Source organism: Hippocampus zosterae, chromosome 5, assembly GCF_025434085.1.
Source record: "Hippocampus zosterae strain Florida chromosome 5, ASM2543408v3, whole genome shotgun sequence".
NCBI classification, from domain to species: domain Eukaryota; kingdom Metazoa; phylum Chordata; class Actinopteri; order Syngnathiformes; family Syngnathidae; genus Hippocampus; species Hippocampus zosterae.
The window spans coordinates 20,558,999-20,580,521 of record NC_067455.1 but is presented as its reverse complement, the minus strand read 5'-3'; the positions used below and the strand labels follow the sequence as shown (position 1 = coordinate 20,580,521).

Here is a 21,523-nt window from a genome sequence, read left to right as displayed (position 1 = left end):
AATGTACTTGCATACTCTTTTTTTTTTTTTTGCTTGTTTTGTTTTCTTTTTTACGTAGCAGGCCCTGGCGGCTTTCAAAAATTTTCTCCATTCCTGTAAATTGTGGGTAATATGTACATTATCTGAACAACCTATTTACAGTAAAGAATCTTAAAATGTAAAGCTCATTCACCTGTTAAATAGAGATGGAAAGAGAACCTAGACCAGGGATGGGCAACTTCAATGCTGGAGGGGGCCCCAATTTTTCATCAGTGCAGGCCACATAGGATCATACACTATCTAACCAGATGTGTGACAAAAATACTATTAGAAATATGGACAACATGTGTGCAAAATATGTGTTCTTAATATATTGTTTTATTTTTCATAGTCCATTTCTCAATTCATGAAAAAGAGAATCCACTATCCTAACCCAAAAACAATGGGTTGGAAGAAAGCAACAAAATAACCATATATTATGCAATAGCTCTCTTGCAGAAAAGTAGCTTTTAAGGACTGCACATAACTGCTTTCACAAAAATCAACTCACAACATGTTTTTAATTAAGTTACTGTTTGTCCTGCACATCATTCCAAATCCGCAAAAAAACATTTACTTACGTTGTAATGTAGTGCAGTTCAAGTCTGTACAACTCAGCCATCTCTGCCATCTAATAGGGATGGTAATGTGTGTATCTACCCTGGTCAAGGATGACACCTCTTACTGATGTCCAAAACGTTTAATCATGGAACACCGTGAAAACTAACACATTTCGAACAACAATCAAAATTACAATATCTTGAACAGGACATTAAATAAATAACACAAAATGACATACCGTGTTCACCTTGGTAAACCGAAAGTAGATCAAGTTACGGTAAATCACGTAGATCACACGGTATCATAGTTTTGTCTCTGACTCTCTTTCTCTCTCTCTCTCCAGTTGTCTTCTCGATCTTTCTCTCATTCCTCGCTGTCCACGGCATGTGACCCGGAAGTGATTTTTAACAAAACATTCCAAATAACATATTCAGAGGATTTAAAGAAAAGACAAATATGAAAGTTCACATAGAAATATGAAATACTTTTGCAAAACAACAAGCCTAAAATAAATTGTATTTTTGTTGTCATGGCAACCAACAACTGTCTTGGCGCTAGTTACAATGTGACAACTTAAAACTGCAGTCAACTCTTGCATATATTGTAATATTGTTATCATTGGTTTTTGAAGAATGTTGGGCATTTGTAATATATATATTACAAATCAGAGAGAGAGAGAGAGAGAGAGAGAGAGAGAGAGAGAGAGAGAGAGAGAGATTAATATATATGATTTTTTACAACATGGAGAGGGTGGGGAGTTTGGAGATTCATCAAGAGACCTTATCAATACTCTTCATTTAGTTCCTGATTATACTGATATGATAGAAATTCCATATTTAGTGTGTAAAATGAGCCCCGTATTTACAAGTTATGGGATGGCTGGTGTCTCACTGGACCAGATTTTACTTATTTTCCACTGAAGAGGACAAAGTCTTGGCTTGAGATGTGGGCCGGTTGAGATCATTGGGGTCAGCTTGTTTGCCTAAAAGCTGGACTAGTTGAAACGGTAAGGACTGATATCACAAGCATGGCATCCAACGCACATACTGCCAGATGTTCTGTTACAAAATAATCCTTCAGATCCTTTTTAAGTTCTAAATTAAGTCAGTTGCATAACCTGCAAAAAGCAGTGATCAGATCCATTCAGTAAAACATGACAGTTTTAGATGAACTATGAAATGTGCCGGTGATTGCATTATGTCAAATTTCCTCTTTTTTTTTCGTCGTGCCATTTCGCGCCGGTGTTTTATATTGCCCAAAGCCACGAGTGGTGAAATGTGCCCAAATTAGATAGATAGATTGATAGATGGAGCTTGTGAATTCCATCTGAGAAGAACATTTTTGGCTGGTATTGTAACCATTTATGCACCACTTCTTGAACTGCTTTTTCCGAAGAAAACCTTCTACATCAGGGGTGTCCAAACTTTTTGCTAGGGGGGCCAGATTTTATGTGGTAAAATGTCGGGGGGCCGACCTTGGCTGACATTCTTTACATTGAACAACAATATTGTTCAACAAATTTTAGTAAGCCAGTCTGTTTCACGTTTCCATTTTTATTTTAATTTCAACAATCTTAAGAATTTCTTTTGGTTCATTTGAAACAGGTATATCACATGCAACTGCTTATTCACTTGACTTTTTCTTAAACAGAAGTCTCCTGAGTGCAAATTGATTGATTTGAAACATAAAATGTATCACCATGACTTTTCAATAGTCACAAAACCTTTGACTCGAACAACAGGGAAATGAACAAGCAATACACATATCCACAACTGCAAGGATCATTTGAAATATGACATATCAGTCAATATGTAAGTTGAAGGGTTCGCAGGTTTTAAATGGATTGCTCTACGTTTAGAATGGGCAAAAAGGAGAGGACGACTTCGTTTGAACACAACTCTTTCTCTTTTTTTATTTTTCTCTCCTCAACCGCTCCCCGCTAACGCTCCAACCAACACTCCCCCTTCCGGTAACGACCCGCCTTCCTGTTTTTCTTCTCCAATCACATGTAAGCAACCTAAGAATATTTCAGGACGTATTAAACAGAGTATAATTAAGGTAACTAACATAAAAGAATATAATGCATGAAAATAAAATGATAATAATTAACAATTTAACAAAAGCTTACAAATATAAACATGGAGTGGTGTCTTGTTAACTCGTGAGTGATGCCCTCTAGTGTCTAAATGCTATTACTCATTTAGTGAATGCTATTACTCATTTAGCCACTAGAGGGAAGCAGTACTCTATGAAACATCACTCACCAGTCTAAGAGACCTCAGTCAATGCAACACGTGTTCCATTGCGCCCAACCTGCGGGCCAGACGGCACTGATTTTATGACAGGGGCCGAGGGCCGGATGAAATTCGACCGCGGGCCGGATTTGGCCCCCGGGCCGGACTTTGGACATGCCTGTTCTACATGGTCCATGCTGGTTCGGGCAATTTTAAACTTTTCAATCCACTCTTACACACTTCTTTTTGATGGTGCACTTTCTCTATACTCTGTTAAAAACCTCCACTGAATTTCAGCTCCAGACACAACTTCTTTCACTACATCACTGTGGCACGATTGGCTGGCCACCGGTTCAGGCTGTCCCCCGTTTATTGCCCCAAGTCAAGTCGGATATGCTCTTGCATTCCCACAACCCTCAAGGGGATAAAGCTGTTTAGATAATTGATGGATGCAACTTGAGCGCTGCTAGCCCTGCTCGCACAGCTACAATACAGTCTCAACATAATTATTATTAATTTTTTTGTGCCCTTAATTAGCAATTGGACATTATTTTTGGACAGCGTCAGAAGCAACAGTTTGTAACAGCAATAAACTCAAACGAAGTCGAGAAAATGAGTCACGTCAGCCCTCATGCTGCAACACGCTGCCTGGAACATCAAAATATAAGCGGACTTGGGTATTGATGTTCATATATTACTTGGTAAAGACTTATTTTGAAGGTGGCTTTCTTATCGCATTGACGGTGTTACTGTCATATATCGCATGAAGAGTTACTGATGCGGTCAGTTTGACTTCTTCTCCCTGACAGTGTAAACAAGCAGGTATTTGAGGCCCCCCAAAAATGCCTTCAGTGTTTTATTGAACTGAGGTACTCAAATTACTCGAGGACCCATTTCAGCCCTACTGTAGATTGAAAGATGGTTCATTATGCTTTAGTAAGTTTTGTTTGGACACACACGCCAATGCTGAGGCGAGGTACGGTGGTGGTGAAGGACAGGCAAATAGTGTAGTGTGTGTCACGGTGTAATTGGCTTAAATTAGTTTAATGTGTTTTCATGAGATGTGAGCAGTTATTTCAGTCGGATCGGAGGTCTCCTGGCATTCTACTCCCCCAGAGGCTGGCTTGGCCATCTGCCCAGTCTTGAAGCTGTGCCTGACCTTTTTTTCCTCTTTTTTTCTTGTGCTTTCCTGAACGCCTTCTCCATTGTAGTTCTCACTTTCCCTCACTGTCTGTCATGAGAGTGAGTGGATCAACGGGGTCAGCTCATGTAGCAAACCTCTTCATTTCCTACCTGCATCATTCCCTCTGCTGTGTTAACAGGCCAAACCCCCTTGCTTTTCACTGAGTACTAATTTCAAGCGGAAGATTTCATAAAGATCACATGAGCACTTGAGTTTGGACCCTTCGATGGCCAGTCAATTATAGGGTCAGCAGACAGGAGCAAAGCCAGCGGGCATGAGGCTGCTTCTCTTTGGCGACACTGGAGCTAAACTTTCGTTTCCTGTCGCATACCATGTGGGAATCTGTGTGTGTGCATGTGCGTGTGCGCGTGCATGTGCGTGCGTGCGTATGTGTGTGTGTGTGTCTGTGTGTCTGTGGGTGTCATTACCAAGGTTTTTCAAGTTAGAGCTGTTTCCAGCTTTATATGGCAAGTGTGCATTTGAAAATAGTTTTAAATCCCATTGAGGGATTCTGCAAAATGGGAGCAATCTATGAATGCCTCAGGAATGTTTTTATTAACTTAATCATATACGTCTGTTAGATTTTAGATTGCACATTCACACACTGACAAAAAGTCTGTTGGATTTGTCATTGGTTGCATGTATTGAATTCATGTTTCACCAACATGACAATTGTTGGAAATAAATTCTGATTCATGTTGGTGAAACATGATTTTAATGCATGCAACCAATACCCATGCTTTTTTTTAATGTAAATCCAATACCCTTTTTTCAGTGTAGCAAACTCATATCTCATTACACAATACTTAATTTTGTTTTAAATGCTGCCTGCCTTTAGAATAACATCAAAGATGACAGATAAGCTAGCATGATATGCATATGGCAGTCAAAAAGTGTCTGTGACTCAAAATAAGCAGCTCTTGAAAAAACATTTCTGTCTGTACTTCAGGGTGTGTAAACATACAAGAGTATGAGTATGTGTTTGGTTGCGTGTTGCAGTAGGCTCGGGTAGGTACTCATCTGCCTATGCGTGTGATTCGATATATATTCCATGGGAAAGTGACAGTTGTGACCTTAGTCTTTGAGTGCATGCCATTATCGTTGAGTGCCAACACTGGTGAGGCCGCATTGTGGGGAGTGCTTGAACTGATGACATGAACTTGATGAAAGCAAGCTAAATGGATGGCTTGAAGCATCGATGAAGGGAGGGGCCAAGAAAAAACATGATGAGACAAACCGCATCATGGAGGAACGTCTGGGTTGGGAAAGCAGAAGCAGGAAGCATACTGATGTAGAAAGAGACTGTATCATAAGAGGTAATGTGGATGGAGTAGCTGTGGCAGGATGAAACTCCATGCCACTCATTACTTTGGGCGTGTATGGGAATGGTAGTAAACATGACATTTCACTTGCAGCCTTGGGAACAACTCTGGCCTCGAATGACATCCCTACAGCACAATGAGTACTAAGTAATGTGTAAGCCACCAGAGCTTATGCCCTACCCAAAAATCAGCTGTCAAGGCACAGGCTGAAGGAAAAGTCATTAGTACACAGTAAAGTAACACTAACTCACCACAGTACATTAAAAACAACAACAACACAAACAGCCGAACACTTCGGTACAATGAAAGCAACAGGAGTGGCAACAATCATTGTACCCTCCAAAAGGGCAGCCAAGTTTGCAGGTTCTCCAGTGCTGTGACTGGTTACACAATGCCTTTTTTATTGTTCTGGCCATACACCGAAACAGACTGCTTCCACCCTGTGTGCTTGTGTGTCGCTTTTCCATTACACTTTTTCGAGGCTGCGGTTACAATGGAACCATTCCTCAGGACCTCTTCCTACCTGGTTGTAGAACGTTGGCCAAGGTGGATTGTGATGTAACTGTCATCTAAATGGCCAACAGATGTAGGTGTGATGCGGCAAGGAACTCCTCTGCACACTCCCATTTCCTGGTTTTAAACAATTGAGAGACAGAGACTCTATACAATAAACATCGTTTTACAACATTACTTAACCATAGTAAAAAATAATCATAGGTACATGTGGATGAAATAAGTGAAGCTTTGGTAAAAAAAAAAAATGTTCACGTGCCGTAGGCAAGTCGCCAGTCCATTCAAGTGAATGAGAGCCTCGGCTCAGTCTTTTCATACATTATAGCCACATTTTAGGGCATCTGCACACTGCACAATGTCACTCAAGAAACACCCAGGCTGCAATATGAAGAGGACACGGTCAACTTTAAAGACAAATGTGTGGACAACATATTGAAAGACTGTTCTCCCTATTACTAAATTGAACCCATTAACTTGAATGGACCCGTGCACATGGCCCGTTATACTTTTCAGCGCAAGCTTCACGTCTTTCACCCATAGGCGCGTATGAAATTGTATTTCGGAATGATTAAAGGATTTTTATAAAGCACAGGATGTGTATACTGAAAATTGATTCTTCATCTGCGCGAAAGCGTCTGTGCATTTGATGGGCTATAATTTGTGAAGCCGCAAACCAAAAGCGATTCAAAATATGAATCGCTGTTGGTTTGTTAGTGGCCGAGATTCAGCCACTCACGAAATCTGTGTCAGACCCCCACATCCTGCAAGTGTGGCGTGAAGGCTCACATAGTCCGGTTGACCCCGCCCCAAACAATTAGTCCCTGTGGTGATGGAGAAGCAATGGCGGTCAGGATGTTCTGTGACCTCAAATAGAATACTGGTTACTGGTTACTTATTATTTATTTAGGGTCATATTCTCCCCTGTGCTTAAGTCAGAAAAGACACACTGAATTTATGCACATTCATGAAATGCAAACTGGGTGGAGCGACCTTGAAATTAGGGTGTTCCATGGTATTCACCCAAAGATTTAATCATCTTATCTCTTCTCCTCTCACGAGGCTGTAATAAGGACTAGTGCTTCATTGCATATCGCACATTTTGGTTAAATTAACCGTTTCTGTACTCGGCTGGTGACTGCCACGTGACAGAACGGCAGCGGCTGACTCGTGCTGGCAGCTTGGAGTTTGGCTGAAAGCAGCACTAACAACATCTTTAGTCACTGTCATGATGACAGTGGTGAGGTAGCTTTTGAATATTCATGATTATATGTGCCGGTCATGAAATCCATAGACGTGATGCATTGCTAGGCAACACTTAAGCAGCGGCTGGCTCACTCACTTTTCTCTTAATGACATAGTTCCACATATGCATTCAGTCATGAACACAGCACTCTGATTAAATTCATTTTGCTGTATTTATTAAGTACCGACTGCAAATAAAAATCCTCCTTCAAAGTATACTGTTAGATGAGCAACGCACGTCACTGATGACAATCGGTATAAATTAAGCATCTACGAAGCAAGTCAGTTTCACATTCAAAGTGTGATATACCGTACTTTCTAAATTGATCACTATGGAAATCAGATGTCTCAGGAAAACGCCACAAGGACTGCAGGAATCCTCAGAATTCAATGGGTCACACCTCTTCGGTGGTTGCACGTGGATTCTCTGGTTATGTTTGGTGGGTGTATCACAAGCTTAGACAGGAGAATTGTCGCACCTTGAAAGTGTAAGAAATTAAAATAAGTGCAAACAGGAGAATATACTCAGGAATGCATTAATTTTATTGCTTATCGAGGAAATACTGTCTGTGGGTGATGCAGTCAATATGGGACTGCCCCTCATTCTGGACACTTCAATGTCATAGGGACCTATGCGAGGTTCCCCTTTGTGTACTTCATGCCTTTCTATGCCATTATTCCTTAGCTCCGCTCCTCCGTGCCTCACCAGCTAGAGTTTTTCCTGCCATCTTTACAGCTTCCTGAAAGGCAGAACATACCAGGTGAGGCAGGGGCAAAACTATTTGTCCACATGCATCATCAGCACCGGGGCCTCCCCTCTGCTTTTTCTCTACATGAATAACTCCTGAAGTTTGCAGATGATACCACAGTCATCTGCCTCATTAACAACGGCGGCCAGTTTGCATATCAATAAGAAGTGGCGTGGCTGATTCTCTTGTGCAGACAGCACAATGTGAAGCTATATGCGCTCAAGACTGTTAAGATGATTGTCAGCTTCACGAAACATCTTTCTTCACAGCTGCCACTTGTGCTGTACAACTGTCAATCGTCGAGAGAACCTGGACTCTCAAATTCCTGTGATTTACACGTTTATCATGACCGGAGATAGTAGGCCACCATTAATTCCATCCTCAAACAGGCCCGGCAGAGGATATACTTCCTGCTACTGCAGCTGTCATCAAATGAGTTCTATGCTAAACCATCACAGTCTGTGTTGGTGCTACTACAAAGGAGTGCACAATCAGACTGCAATGGACAGTTAGGGCTGCCAAAAAGGATCTTTGGTACCACTCTACCCACTCTTGATTACTTGCACAGAACTAAAAACTAAGATAAGAAGATGTCTCACCAGCCACCACCACCTTTTCCAGCTCCTTCCTTGCCACTGGCAGGTGCTTTCGAACATCCATCCGTTCGTCTATCCATCCATCTATTTTCTTTATCGCATATACTCATTTGTATCATGGTTGAGCCTGGAGCTTGTCCCAGCTGACTTTGGACGAGAGGCGGGGAGCATCCTTAGCTAGTTGCCAGAGGCTATGGAACAATGTACACCAAAAGCAGCAGACATTCCAATAGTTTCCCCATTCCGTTGATCTCTACAACAGTTGATTCATAATTTCAGTGAAACTTTGCCAGTTGTGTACATCTCTGTAGCACAATTACTACTGTAGGGTCTGCATGGGGTTTTTATGTTTGCATATTCATGGTCCTTTTTCTCTGTCTACACATCACATTTTCCCCCGTTAAAGCCATCAAACAGGTCAACTTGTGTCCAGATATTTTCCTGTGGCTTGATCACCATCTTAAATGATATACAAATGCGTATTGTCAAAACACACCGCTAATTACTGTTTTGGTCAGGTGACTACAAAGTTAGTTTGTAGCAGCTAAACTGCTAATGCTATGTGGAGAGGCTGTGCAAACTCCGCTCACTTAGTCATCTTTTCCACATCATCGCTTGTGTATTTCTTGTGGGATTGTTGTATTAACTGTTTTTGAGGACTTACCTTGCACAACTTATTTATTTACTCCACATTGCTTTGGAGATCTCGACACACAAGTGACGTGGAGGAACTGTTCTTGTCAAAATAGCTTCATCTTCGGAAGATAGTTCCAAGTCATGGCTGCCCATCAGCTGCACGTTTGATCGTGGTTTATTACATTCTGTTGACTTCTTCAATTTGCAAACTAAACGAGAGAGGGAAAAGCTGGACTCTGATTGGCTTCTGTCATGCATGTTTCCGCCACATTTGATTGAGTAAATATGTTGACAGCTGGTCCCTGTAAAATGTCAATTCTGGATCATATAATCACCTAGTAAGCATATTATTACAATCGATGGGGTTGGAGATTGTGTGTGTGTGTCTGGGGGGGGGGGGGGGGTAAGCGTATATATACATTTCAAAAATTACGATTTATATTAATTATATTTTTTTGGTATCTCTGTGCGACCTCCGCAGACCAGTGGTTAGGGAGCGCTGGGTCAGATTATAAACCGTAAATTATCACTTCACAACCATTCATAAATACTTGCAAAACTAGCCGGAAAATGGAAATTAACTTAATAATAATAAACATTTTCGGGGAATTTCATACTGCATATAGTATTTTAAAAGCGATGTCAGGCTCCTCTTTTTCCAAAGGTATTTGAAGAATTATATCAATGGTTTAAATGATTAAATTGGAACTGTTAGGATTTTAGCGAAATGTTTAGTTTTAGTATTTCTGAGGAATATATAAAAAGGTATGATAGTTAGTTTGACACCTGAGTATAATTTATGTAAAATGAATAGAAGGGGAAGTCAAGTATTCACTTTGCTTAAGGCAGGGATCCGAATTTTCTGGCGATCAGCAGATTTCTGTGTTCTTTGGACCAAAATGGCCATTCTTGAGATAAGTGCAAATCCGTTAAGAGATTTAGAGATTTTTGAGGGTGGGACTCTTGGCCTGCGCAATCAGCAGGTTGTTGAAAATTGTTCAGGGTTGGATGCTGTTCAGTAATTTACGACCCATCGATGGTGTCGGTGTTTGAAGAGGTTTTATTTTTTATTTATTTATTTATTTATTTATGGTGACTTTTCCGGTATGCGTCCATGAGAGATGAGTGAAATTGCCATTTCATTTTGTCGTGAGTTTTGTTGTTGTTGTTGTTGTTGCTTTATTTATTAGGTCCCCCTGCTGCTCCCGATGGTTTGCCATTAGCATCAAAGTTTTAGTGGGTTGGGTGGAAAGTCTTGCATCCTCAAATGAGGAAAAGCCAGAAATTGTTCATGGATTTATCATTTCAATTGAAGGCAGTTGGTATTGAATTGGGTCTCATATCTTACCACATCCAATAACTTTATTATGGATGCTAATATGATTTCTTAAAATGATGGAAAAAAATTGTCTTTTATTTGGGCTATTTGGGATAATGAACAAAAACGCCGAACGCCTAATCATTTGAAACATTAGGTGATTTGAATGCAAACCTGACAAATGTAAATCACAAGGCAGGAGCTTCCATTGTTGATCAATTTTATGTAGCGAGCACAGGGTTCAAGGTGGAGGTCTGCGCTCCACCGGGTGCCATTCCGGTTCAAACTTGTTATAAAAACAATTTTAAATGGAACCGTTTGAAAAAGAATACAGTGTTTTCCCGAGATGCATGGAACAGACATAGCATTGGCTTCTACCATTGGTAAGTGGATGAGATTATAGTCTAGTATTGGTTTTATTCTGTGACAGATAACTGGTTGAGCTGAGGCATCTTCATGGGATAATGGCAGGTTATAGAAAACCCAAATGCCTGTGCTTGGAAGGCTGAGACCTCTAATGTCCATAGTTGTCCCTTCAACTCTATGCACCAGCCTAAATAAGCACCGAAGTTCATGCAATTCTATGATATCCACTTTACACACACAGTTAAATGAACAGACACACAACGCAAGTGAAGCAAGCTGCTGTAGCAGACTGAACGATGCTGTCTGTCATCCTCACCCTGACTTGGTAACATCAATTTACAGCATTTTGCATCCAGTAGCCTTTTAATCTTCCCATTTGCACCAACACATCCATCATGTGGACTCATGCACAAGAGTCACATGCAGACCACACACACGAAACACGGTGACTTTTTTTTTTTGGTGGTATGCAGATAGTTGTTTGCATACTAAACTTTCCCCTGTCCACTCTCCCAACAATCACTTATACTGTCTGGTTGAGTTTGTTTGCAGATCACTTTCAAGGGCCTTTACTTACTGAGCTCGTTCTTAAGTATGAGAGTAAGTGGTTATCTTCATGTAAACATTTTGGGGTGAATTTTGTCAGGAATGTTTTGCAGCGAGCAGTGCACAAGATGTTTCTGTGATTTGCAGATGATAAAACAACACTTAAAATAATAAATGAAGCTATAAATATCTAAATATCTGGAGAGAAATATGTTATTTCTGTTATACTTAATACGGTTGAATGTCTTTTTGTGTAGAGAATGTGCAGTCATGCTTTTTGTTTTTCTGTCTTTGTATTGCAGTCAGTGGTGAAAACCGGACGGCTGCTCATTAGCCATGAGGCCCCAATCACTGGAGGCTTTGCTGCTGAAATCAGCTCTACAGTACAAGTGAGTGACTATCGATTTTAAGAGAATACTGTGTTATATAGTATTATCATGACTGTGTTTTTCAGACTATCAGATGCACTGTTTTTAATCGTCAATAATTGATAACCGGAATCTGCTAGTGTTGTTTAATTCATTGTAAGCACCGGTAGTTGAACTTATACTCTGTCTGGAAAAAAAAGTGGTGTTGGTGAATCCCTAGCAAAAAACATCCCTTAATAAATTGTTTTAAATCCTGTTCCATTCGTGGATACACACATTTGCAACTGCATATTTAGTCGTAATATATGGATAAACTTCCCAAAATGTAAATACTGATTTGAATGTAATTTGAGATGTGTGGCTTTTCTCCTGTCCAGCTGTGGTGGCTGGCAGTCAGAGTACAGTACTTTACTCCCACATGCAGCAATGTTTTTAGAGGAGATTGCACAGAGTGCAAACAGACCAGACAGACTCCTTGTTACTGTCTGACTGGTTGCATGTTATCAGAAAACATATCGGCTCTTTCTCCCCCACTGAGTTCTCTTGGCACATCCAAAGGGATTTTGCAATGCTCATTAAGATGGATGTCACTTTCCAAGTCTATGACATCCACATTATTTGCTTCAGGCTCAGTTCACTCGCGTACACTACGGCTCTATTTCCATTGTCTGAAGTACGGTAGTTAAAAACAGTCACCGGGTCGTGTGCTTAAAAATTCCAGATCGTGGAAAGTGCTTCAAATCTTCATTCAAACGACATTGAACTACCGCTGTAAGGACAACGGTTCGTCCGTCAAATTTTAAGATTTCATTCTAAATATATTCAAAAGGATTAATGGCTGTTAGATTAAGCGCATGCAGATGCTCAAGCACAGTATGTCGCACAACAAGGGTGTTGTGTGAGTTTGAGCTTGATTTGCCTTGACTGAGTGACCAGCAAAGAAATATAGCTCCTGTATCGGAAATACTCAATCCAAAAGCAGTTGAAGCATATCGATGCACACAATGCAAATTTCAATCGATTTCGGTGAAGCTGTATGTAAATGGCTGTCAATTTGATTGAATGTTGTCACCTGTCCTGCAAGAGTTGGTCTTGGTACGATTCCTAACAGTGCGCTTGTGCCTTCACAATCACAGCACAATGATTGGTAGTATCAGCAGCTAACCGGTGAAAGCAAAGTGTGATGCTCCCATTATGCTCTAAAGCAGGGGTGTCCATTATGTCGATTGCGATCGGACTGGTCCCAAGTCGATCGCGAGTGCAGAGAACAAAAAAAGCGAACCATTTGTGTGTCTTTGTGCATGTTAGTAATATATTTTTTGTGTTAATGTACACTGCACCCTAATCATCCTATCAGTCTAATTTTCACAAAAAGTATTAAAAAAATAAAATAAAGCAGGTAAATCTTGAACCTACGGTGGCGCGTGACCTTCGTCCTTGGAAGCTGTTAGCGCTCAGCAGTCTGCAATTGCAGCTTGTAATCAGAGCTGTTGCGCTACATCTTTTATCGTTATCATTATTATCATTCTGTTTGTTTCGTGTACAATTCAGTGAGGGCACGGGCAACAAATAGGAAACTAGAGGGCCGAGGGAAGCACTTTAAAACGGCACGTGTGAGCTACGATAGTTAACAGGCTGTAAAAGTGCGTCGCATGCGTCAGTTTCAGGCTGTTGCTCATCATGGGGTGTGTGACTATGTGCGTGCGCATGTGCGGTATTGGGTCGATCGTGGGAGGTTGGTTGATCGAAAAGTCTATCTTCGGTCTAAAAGGTTTGGGCACCCTTGCAATCAAGTTATCATAGTAATATAACTACATGTGGCATGTAAACAGCTAAAGGACATGTGCACTTGTATCTGCTAAATAGTACAGATCAGTAATTAATGGCCGGTTTTGCGCCAATTTGTATTTCACATCATGCACATTTTGGGATGCTCTGAATATCTGCTGTCTCCGAGCAGAGAAAGCAAACAGCAAGCTATTTCACTATCCCTTATTGTCTTTTTTTTTTTGCACTAAATGCAACATTCTTAAGCAAAGTGGAAAAAAAAGTTGGAAAATAGATTTCCAGTTTTACTCGTATATTTTGGCTTACTGTCTGGATCAACCACAGTCTGTTGGAAAGAATCCGTCAAGTTTTATTCCATCCAAAGGCTGAGGGCACAGAAAGTGATGAAAAGAAGGGTTTTTCAACCCATTATCTGGATTCATTGTACATTGATTACATTTAATTAAAAATACAAAAAAGGGTAAGCATTTAGCTTTGGACATCTGCATTCAAACGTAGGACTCGAGTCATAACACAGATGGGACGGCACCAGGGCGGTGACGTTTACGTGCTTGATGCTTTTTTCTTCTGACCTGTTGCATCAAAAGAAATGGTTTCATGATGACATACAGTGCTAAACTAATTTATGAGACCACTACTGAATGTAAGGTTTATGCTTTATCCTAGAAGACCTAAATTACCGGTAATCACATTGGCAGTTAACAAAGTACAGGTTCTTTTTTTTTTTCATTTATTTATTTAGTATAAAACAATCCAATAGTGAATTGATGACTTTATGTATGTTGCGTGTGTGTGTGTGTGTGTGTGTGTGTGTGTGTGTGTGTGTGTGTGTGTGTGTGTGTGTGTGTGTGTGTGTGTGTGTGTGTGTGTGTGTGTGTGTGTGTGTGTGTGTGTGTGTGTGTGTGTGTGTGTGTGTGTGTGTGTGTGTGCCATTTAATATATTTTTGTACTGTATTGCCATATATTTTAGCCAGAGGCTTAGCAGTACAATACTGTATTTGTTTACAGACTTGCGTGTGGCGACCATCTGAGCCAGCTCCGCTCTCTGTCCCTTACCTAATACGTTGCATATTGTTGTGCGAGCGTCCATGGTAGCAGATGGTACTTTTCCAGCTCACAAAGCATCTCGAGTCGCATCAGTTTGGAGACCTTTCGCAAGGAAGGATTGGCTCAAGGCGTGCCATGCTAATAGATGACAATGATGTAGTAGTCATCCTCCTAAAATGAAACGATATATATCGTTTCATATATATATATTTATATATATATATATATATATATATATATATATATATATATATATATATATATATATATATATATATATATATATATATATATATACACACAAACGTCATCTTTGCATGCATAATTTCATACACCATTTTTAATTCTGAATTTACACTGATCTGTTTCTTTTTAATTTTCTATTTTTAGGAGGAGTGTTTCCTTAATTTGGAGGCTCCGATTAGTCGAGTGTGTGGTTACGACACTCCCTTCCCTCATATTTTTGAACCATTCTACATCCCAGATAAGTGGAAGTGCTTTGAAGGAATCAAGAAGATGATCAACTACTAAACTGGAATATGGTAAGGAAAAACTCTTGAATGTCTTTGAACGCGATTCATGAAGTGGAAGAATCCAGCTTTCCTGCATTTACTTCAATCAGTGTGCAGCTTGTACGTTGTGTCAATGTGAGGTGAAAAGGAGTTTTAAATATCATCTGCCATCACAAAAAGAAAATGTCTTGACAGCTCTGTAATTATTTCTCCATGTATTTTCCACATAGACGGACGGTTCTCTTCACGGTATGGCCTTTTGCAATCACTGCAATTTGAATTTGAGTTTTCATGCACCCACCTGAGCGATTTAAAGCAATCATGCGATTGTGTTTCCATACATACCATCTCAAATTTGAGCAAACATGATCAGCACCGTAACAGTGGACAACAGTTTGAGTCATTCCTCGAAAACTCAAAAATTTGGTTTGATACATTAAAAAAAACTAAAAATTATGACAGGCAAGTAAAATTAGAGTTTGGGGTCATTTTTGTGAGGGATGAATACATTTTGGGGGTCGATCAGCGAGTTTGGGGGAAAAAAATAAGACTCCATCACCGATTTGACCCAAATATAGAGCAATATATCTGGCTGGAATCTGCACGGAATTGCATCTCCTCAGATCAGAATCAGGCCTGTGGATCCAAATCTGATACATATTGTTGCCAAGGTCAATTAAACAGTCACGCTAATGTGTATTTTTCTTTACTTCTACTTTGTCACGGGCCAATGTTGGCACTTGTAGAATTAGGAACACGATTAATTTAGGCACCTGCGCATGGTGGTTGTTTCACGTGTTCCGTTAATGTAAACACCACTAGGACGTATGTCACTTGAAACGTAGGTGGAACCCGACAATCAAATAAGACATTTCATCATAATTGGCCACTTCGACCTGCTGTGTAAATCCAGGCATACTCTTGACTGAAAAGACTTAGTTCTGTCATAAAATCAACAGGCGCATCATGAACGCATTAATTTAATGGTTTCAATATTTATTGGGAACTATAAACCTACATCACTTCCCCTCCATTTCCTTTACAGTTCTATTATGCAGGATTTAACCATCTTTTTTTTTGGGGGGGGGGGGGGTAATTTTCTGAAATAATTAAAAGCCGTAATCACTAAAATAAAATAAAACACATGGTTGTTTGAGCTTTCTCTATCCACTCTATATTTTTATCCATTCCCAAATGTCGAGAATTCTTGCTCTGTACTTATGCCACTGCTCCACAGCGTGTCATAAACATTGAGAAATGTTGACACTTACAGTAGTCTGTAAACTCATTCACTCCCAAATACATATTCATATGTCTTTTCACGCCCCACACGTTCAACCCCAGATACATCTTTTTTTTTTTAATTTTTCCAAGATTTAGTGGGAAAAAAAGTGGGGTGTCTAGAATTGGCTGGTACTGAATGAGTTAATGACCCTGAAGCATCTCTTTTTAGTGTATTGGCATTTGTCTTTCAAATCATAACTTGAATGTATGAAACTTGAATGAATGCCACAATTATCAAGAAAAAAAATACAAATGCACTTTGCATTGCACTATGTTTCTGCAGTTAAATGAAGGCCTTCGATATTGCTGCAATGGTCTCCATCGCTTTAATAAAGTGCATTTCAGTGTTTAAGCGGTACAGAACTAGACTTTACTGTTCTTGTATTCACATTAGCGGCTTTTAGCTTCACGTAAGTGTTTATGGAGCACCGTTATGTGTGTTGGCTGAACTCGAATGTGCAAGGCCGGAGTCTCACCATGTGTTTAAAATATGTTCCCGTCAGCACAGAGCGGGCAGGCTAGTTCTGTCAGAAATCTGTGCCCAGGATCAAAACATGGACATCTCTCTCAATGAATGCATGTCTCTGTGATTTCAACATGTGAGGCGTGTCCATTGTAGCTTTGTTCATGTAAAAACAGATTTGCTATTCTTCTTCAGCGTACCACCAGCAACATCATTGATCCAAGATTATTAATGCCATATCGGGCCCCCCCGCCTCACAATTCCTCGCCATTTAAGTCCCCTGCTCATGCTCAGCAGACTGAGGTGACTGCAGAGGCCCCACTCTTGCCTGATTGCTTCCAGGAGGGCTCAGTAATCCTGTGAACTGGGGTGCTTTGAATCAGCCACACTCCAGTTATCCCCTTTTACTTCTCATTTTGAGTTATAGTTCCTGAAGAGTTGGCCTGAGGGCCGTGAAACCATTAATAATGTTCTCAAACATATCCAACTTACGTCAGCGCTCATCCTCGTTCACCATCTCTATCCAGCATGACTTTTCCGCCTCATCTGTCATCAGCGCCAAGTGATTCACTTTAACTTTTTCACCCCTTCTTGTTCCAGAGCCAGTTCCTGAAAGCCCCAAACGGCGTGCTCCCCATTTTCCTCCTCATGTATCCAATCAGTGGAGCGCAGCCACTGAAAGACACTTTGTTGACCATCCAGTAGCGAAGCTGTGTCCAGGTGACTCCATGTCTCCGTGTGCCCTCAACTCATACTTTTAGATTACTTCTGGATTAGAGAACCTTATTCTACGGTGGCCATGATGGCAACTATGAGGACGACGTGATCTATAGTCCATGTTTCTATGAAATTGCATTTGAGCTCGTCTCCATCAATAAAATGGCATTCTATCATTTATTTCTTCTTACTTGTCAGTGTTTCTAACCCCCACTCCCTGTTCCTTTACACACATTATTTTTTGAGAAATAGAAAAAAATATATTAATTGGTGAAAACATGTGGGTGGTGGCCTTTATATTTTGTGTGTGCACACTTTTGGGCTGGCAGACTTTGTAGTGACTGAGTCAAAATTTAGAACTTAATTTATTTGACCACATCCTCATGACTGGATAATGAGAGAATATCCACAATGTGTTTAACAACTAGAGGAGTTTATTTATTGCTTTGGATTATGTTTTTTTTTTACTTTGCACATCTCTTCCAAAATAAAACATTGGTTATAGAAGTGTGTTGATTTTAAAGTGCATAATTCAAAACGGCATACCCATTTTCATCTGGTTTATGCCCCCCATATTATGCTTACGTTAAATAACCCCAACTAATTTACCAGTTTTTCAGTCATTAATGGTGAATCGTGTGTTAAGTTGTTGGAACATCCTGAAGGATCTTTGATCGTCCGTAAATACCTCAAAGTCCCTATCCTGACAGTCATTCTGACTTGAAGCATAAAAAATATATATATATCCTGCTATATCTACAAAAGTATTTCTCCACTGACCTTTTGAGCCATAATGGTATAAAATCACACAAACAATGCCAGGAACCTTAATCTTCACCTCTTAAGTAAAAATCTGCTATAAGTAATTGTTACCCTTGAGTTCGGCTCCTCTAAAAACAATTACCGTGCCATACGTCACACTGGTATTAATAACATGATCAGACAGTATCATGAAGGAGTGGCTTCTTGGTGACAGCTGATGACACCCAGGATAGCATTATAGGATGCAGAAATAGGATGCCTGTTACACATTGAGCCCAGTGTATGGGGACATTTTGGTGTCCATTTGCATCTTGACACGGTGACACTGCCTGCTGCAGATATGAATTTGAGGTAAGGCAACATCTGATGTGACACACAATACTTTTTGAACCTCTGCTTTTAACACAACAGGGTGGTGGAGCCTTGGGTATAAATCTGCATACCGCTCAGAGACATGACATCACTTTTCACCTGGTCCTTTTTAATATGAAATCGGAAGTCTATAACTCCATTATAGTGTAACACTCTGACCAACCCTTACCTGGAAATGTTTCTATACGTATTCCTTTGCATTTTGAAAATGTTCCTGTAAAGGGGAAGTCAATTCTGAATTTTTCTTAGCAATCATGTTCCATGTGCCCCCACAAATTTCAACACAGCATTCTGATAATTGCATATGTGGCATATGAATTCAGCACGGGGGGTGGTGACTGGTTAGCACACCGGCCTCACCGTGCAGAGGTCCAGGGTTTGATTCTGGCTCTGATTTGCGAGGTGGTAGTCGGAGGAACCCAAAAAGCAGTGAGGCAAGGAGGAGCAGAGTGGACTTAACAAGATGTATTTAACAAAAATACAATCACAATGACCCACACCGACTGTTTGGGCAGGGAGTCCTTTTAGAAACACTTCACTACTGACACAATGACCAACAGGTGTGCCACTGCAGGAAGAGCCCTACAGTCTCACCTGTAGGTCACAAACAGAACCACCCTCACACGGCCTTCCTGTTAAGGGTTTGTATGTTCTCCTCGTGCCTGCGTGGGTTTTCTCCGGGTACTCTGGTTTCATCCCAGATTCCAGAAAACATGCATGGAAGGTGAATGGAACACTCTAAATTGTCCCTAGGTGTGAGCGTGAATTGTTGTTTATGGCCTTCGACTGGCTGGCAACCAGTTCCGGGTTGACCCCGCCTACTGCCCAAAGAAAGCTGGGATAGGCTTGCAACCCTTGTGAGGCTAAGCAGATCAGAAAATGGATGGAATATGAAGTAAGCAGTAGATTCCACTCGATTTTATCCATCTCAGAGGGTGGCCATTTTGCCGTCTTGCTGTTGGCTGATCATGATAATAATAATAATAATAATAATAATATTTTCACGACTATAAGGCGCCATTAAAAGTCTTAAATTTTCTCCAAAATGGACAGGACGCCTTATGGTGCGGAGCGTCCTTTATATGCGCCGAGTTCCAAAATCTGACTGACAGCCGACACGCTGTTTATATAGAGAAAAGGCGGAAGTGACGGTGGCCAGGCATGAAAGAAGTCGGCCAATCAGGGAAGGGTGGGCGTGTATATATACATATATGGAGAGGGAGAGAGAGGGAGAGAGAGGACAGACAAGCTAGTCCGCCAATGGTGAAGGGTGGGCGTGTAAGTGGACGCCTCAAGCCAGTACCAACACTTGGATAGAGTGTGGCAATGTGCATTGTTGCAAAACAACTCCGGTTTTGGTTTCTAAGAACCCCTGAAAATAAATTCGACAAAAAGACACGCCTACGAAGCTCAGTTCAAACTTAAAGCCACCGGTTATGCTTTTGGCATGCGTCCCCATCTCACAGCAGCGGTGAAAAAAAAGTCAAGCAAATGAACTCTGAGCTTGCCGTTATTCCCGGAGGCTTGACTAAAGAACTCCAACCGCTGGACATTGGCATCAACCGGGCGTTCAAAGTAAAGTTGCAAACAGCATGGGAACAATGGATGATCGGTGGCAAACACAACTTTACAAAGAGTGAGAGGCAGCCCTTGGCGAGTTACGCCACAATACGCAACAACGAGAGGGAACGCGGCGTTTTTGATGGATTACGGTACTTGCACAATTGTTCAATTCTTTCTACACACACACGCGCTGCCACCATGTTTCGCTCTGTTCTTTACTTTCAAATGTGGGAAAGCTTCACACGAGAGAAATGTTGACTTTGCTGTTGGTACTCCTTCTTTCCGCTCGGCAATGCGTAGCAACTCACACTAGCATGCATTCAATGACAACTGAGATGTGCAGTCCTCTGCTTCTGATACAGAGGATGAGGACTTTGATGGATTTCTGGGTGATGATTGATCGAAAAACATGAGAACATTGTACGATGGCTAAATAAAATACACCCAAACTCAGTTCTGCTTTCGTTGCCTTTTTAAAAACGTGTTTTTATCTTATCTGTATGTCTTGGCGTGCTACCGTATGCTTCAAGCTAACGTGTTAGAGTGCGCGCATGCATGCCGTATGTTTAAGCTGGCGTATGTTTTACCACTGTAAAACTGCGCCCATTCGTACGATGCGTCCTGTGTATGTGTAAAATACAGAAATGTCACGCATTACTGAGACTGCGGCCATTAGTACGATGCGTCGAATAGTCGTGAAAATACGGTACATCACATTTGTAAGCGCCTTTCACAACACTCAAGGACACTGTACAGCCAAGACCAATAGTAAAACACAGATAAAATAATAAATAAAGAAAGAAAGATTTAAGGCGGGTAGGCAAGTCTGAATAGGTGGGTTTTGAGCTGGGTTTTGAATAAGGAAAGAGAGTCAATATTACGAATGTTGGGAGGAAGTGAGTTCCAGAGTTTGGGGGGCAGAGCGACTGAAGGCTCTGCACCCCATTGTACTGAGACGGGCAGAGGGTAGAAAAAGGTGGAGGGAGGATGAGGACCTGAGTGAGCGAGAGGGAATGGAGATTTGAAGAAGATCTGACAGATAGGGGGGCGCAAGGTTATGGATGGCTTTGAATGTATAGAGAAGTATTTTGAAGTTGATTCTAAGTTTGACAGGAAGCCAGTGGAGCTGTCGGAGGATGGGGGTGATATGATGGAAGGAGGGGGTTCTCGTGATGATCCGGGCTGCTGAATTCTGAACAAGTTGAAGTTTATGGAGGAATTTTTGATGGACACCGAAGAGGAGTGAGTTGCAGTAGTCAATACGGGAAGTGACGAGACTGTGAACAAGGATAGCGGTGGTGTGCGGAGTGAGTGAGGGACGGAGGCGGTTTATATTGCGAAGGTGGAAATGAGCGGACCGGGT

The 21,523-nt window shown here is 41.0% G+C and overlaps 1 protein-coding gene across 1 annotated transcript in view; it reads left to right on the top strand.

Annotated features, from left to right (window-relative positions):
• bckdhb (branched chain keto acid dehydrogenase E1 subunit beta) overlaps nt 1-17,643 on the top strand; it is a 55,349-nt gene extending 37,706 nt beyond the window's left edge. Inside the window, exons 9-11 of the mRNA XM_052064794.1 lie at nt 11,587-11,673; nt 14,878-15,029; nt 17,347-17,643. Of these exons, the coding sequence (XP_051920754.1) occupies nt 11,587-11,673; nt 14,878-15,018 (228 nt within the window). The 3' untranslated portion in view covers nt 15,019-15,029; nt 17,347-17,643. The remainder of the gene's footprint in view (nt 1-11,586; nt 11,674-14,877; nt 15,030-17,346) is intronic.
• The last annotated feature ends 3,880 nt before the right edge of the window (nt 17,644-21,523 follow it).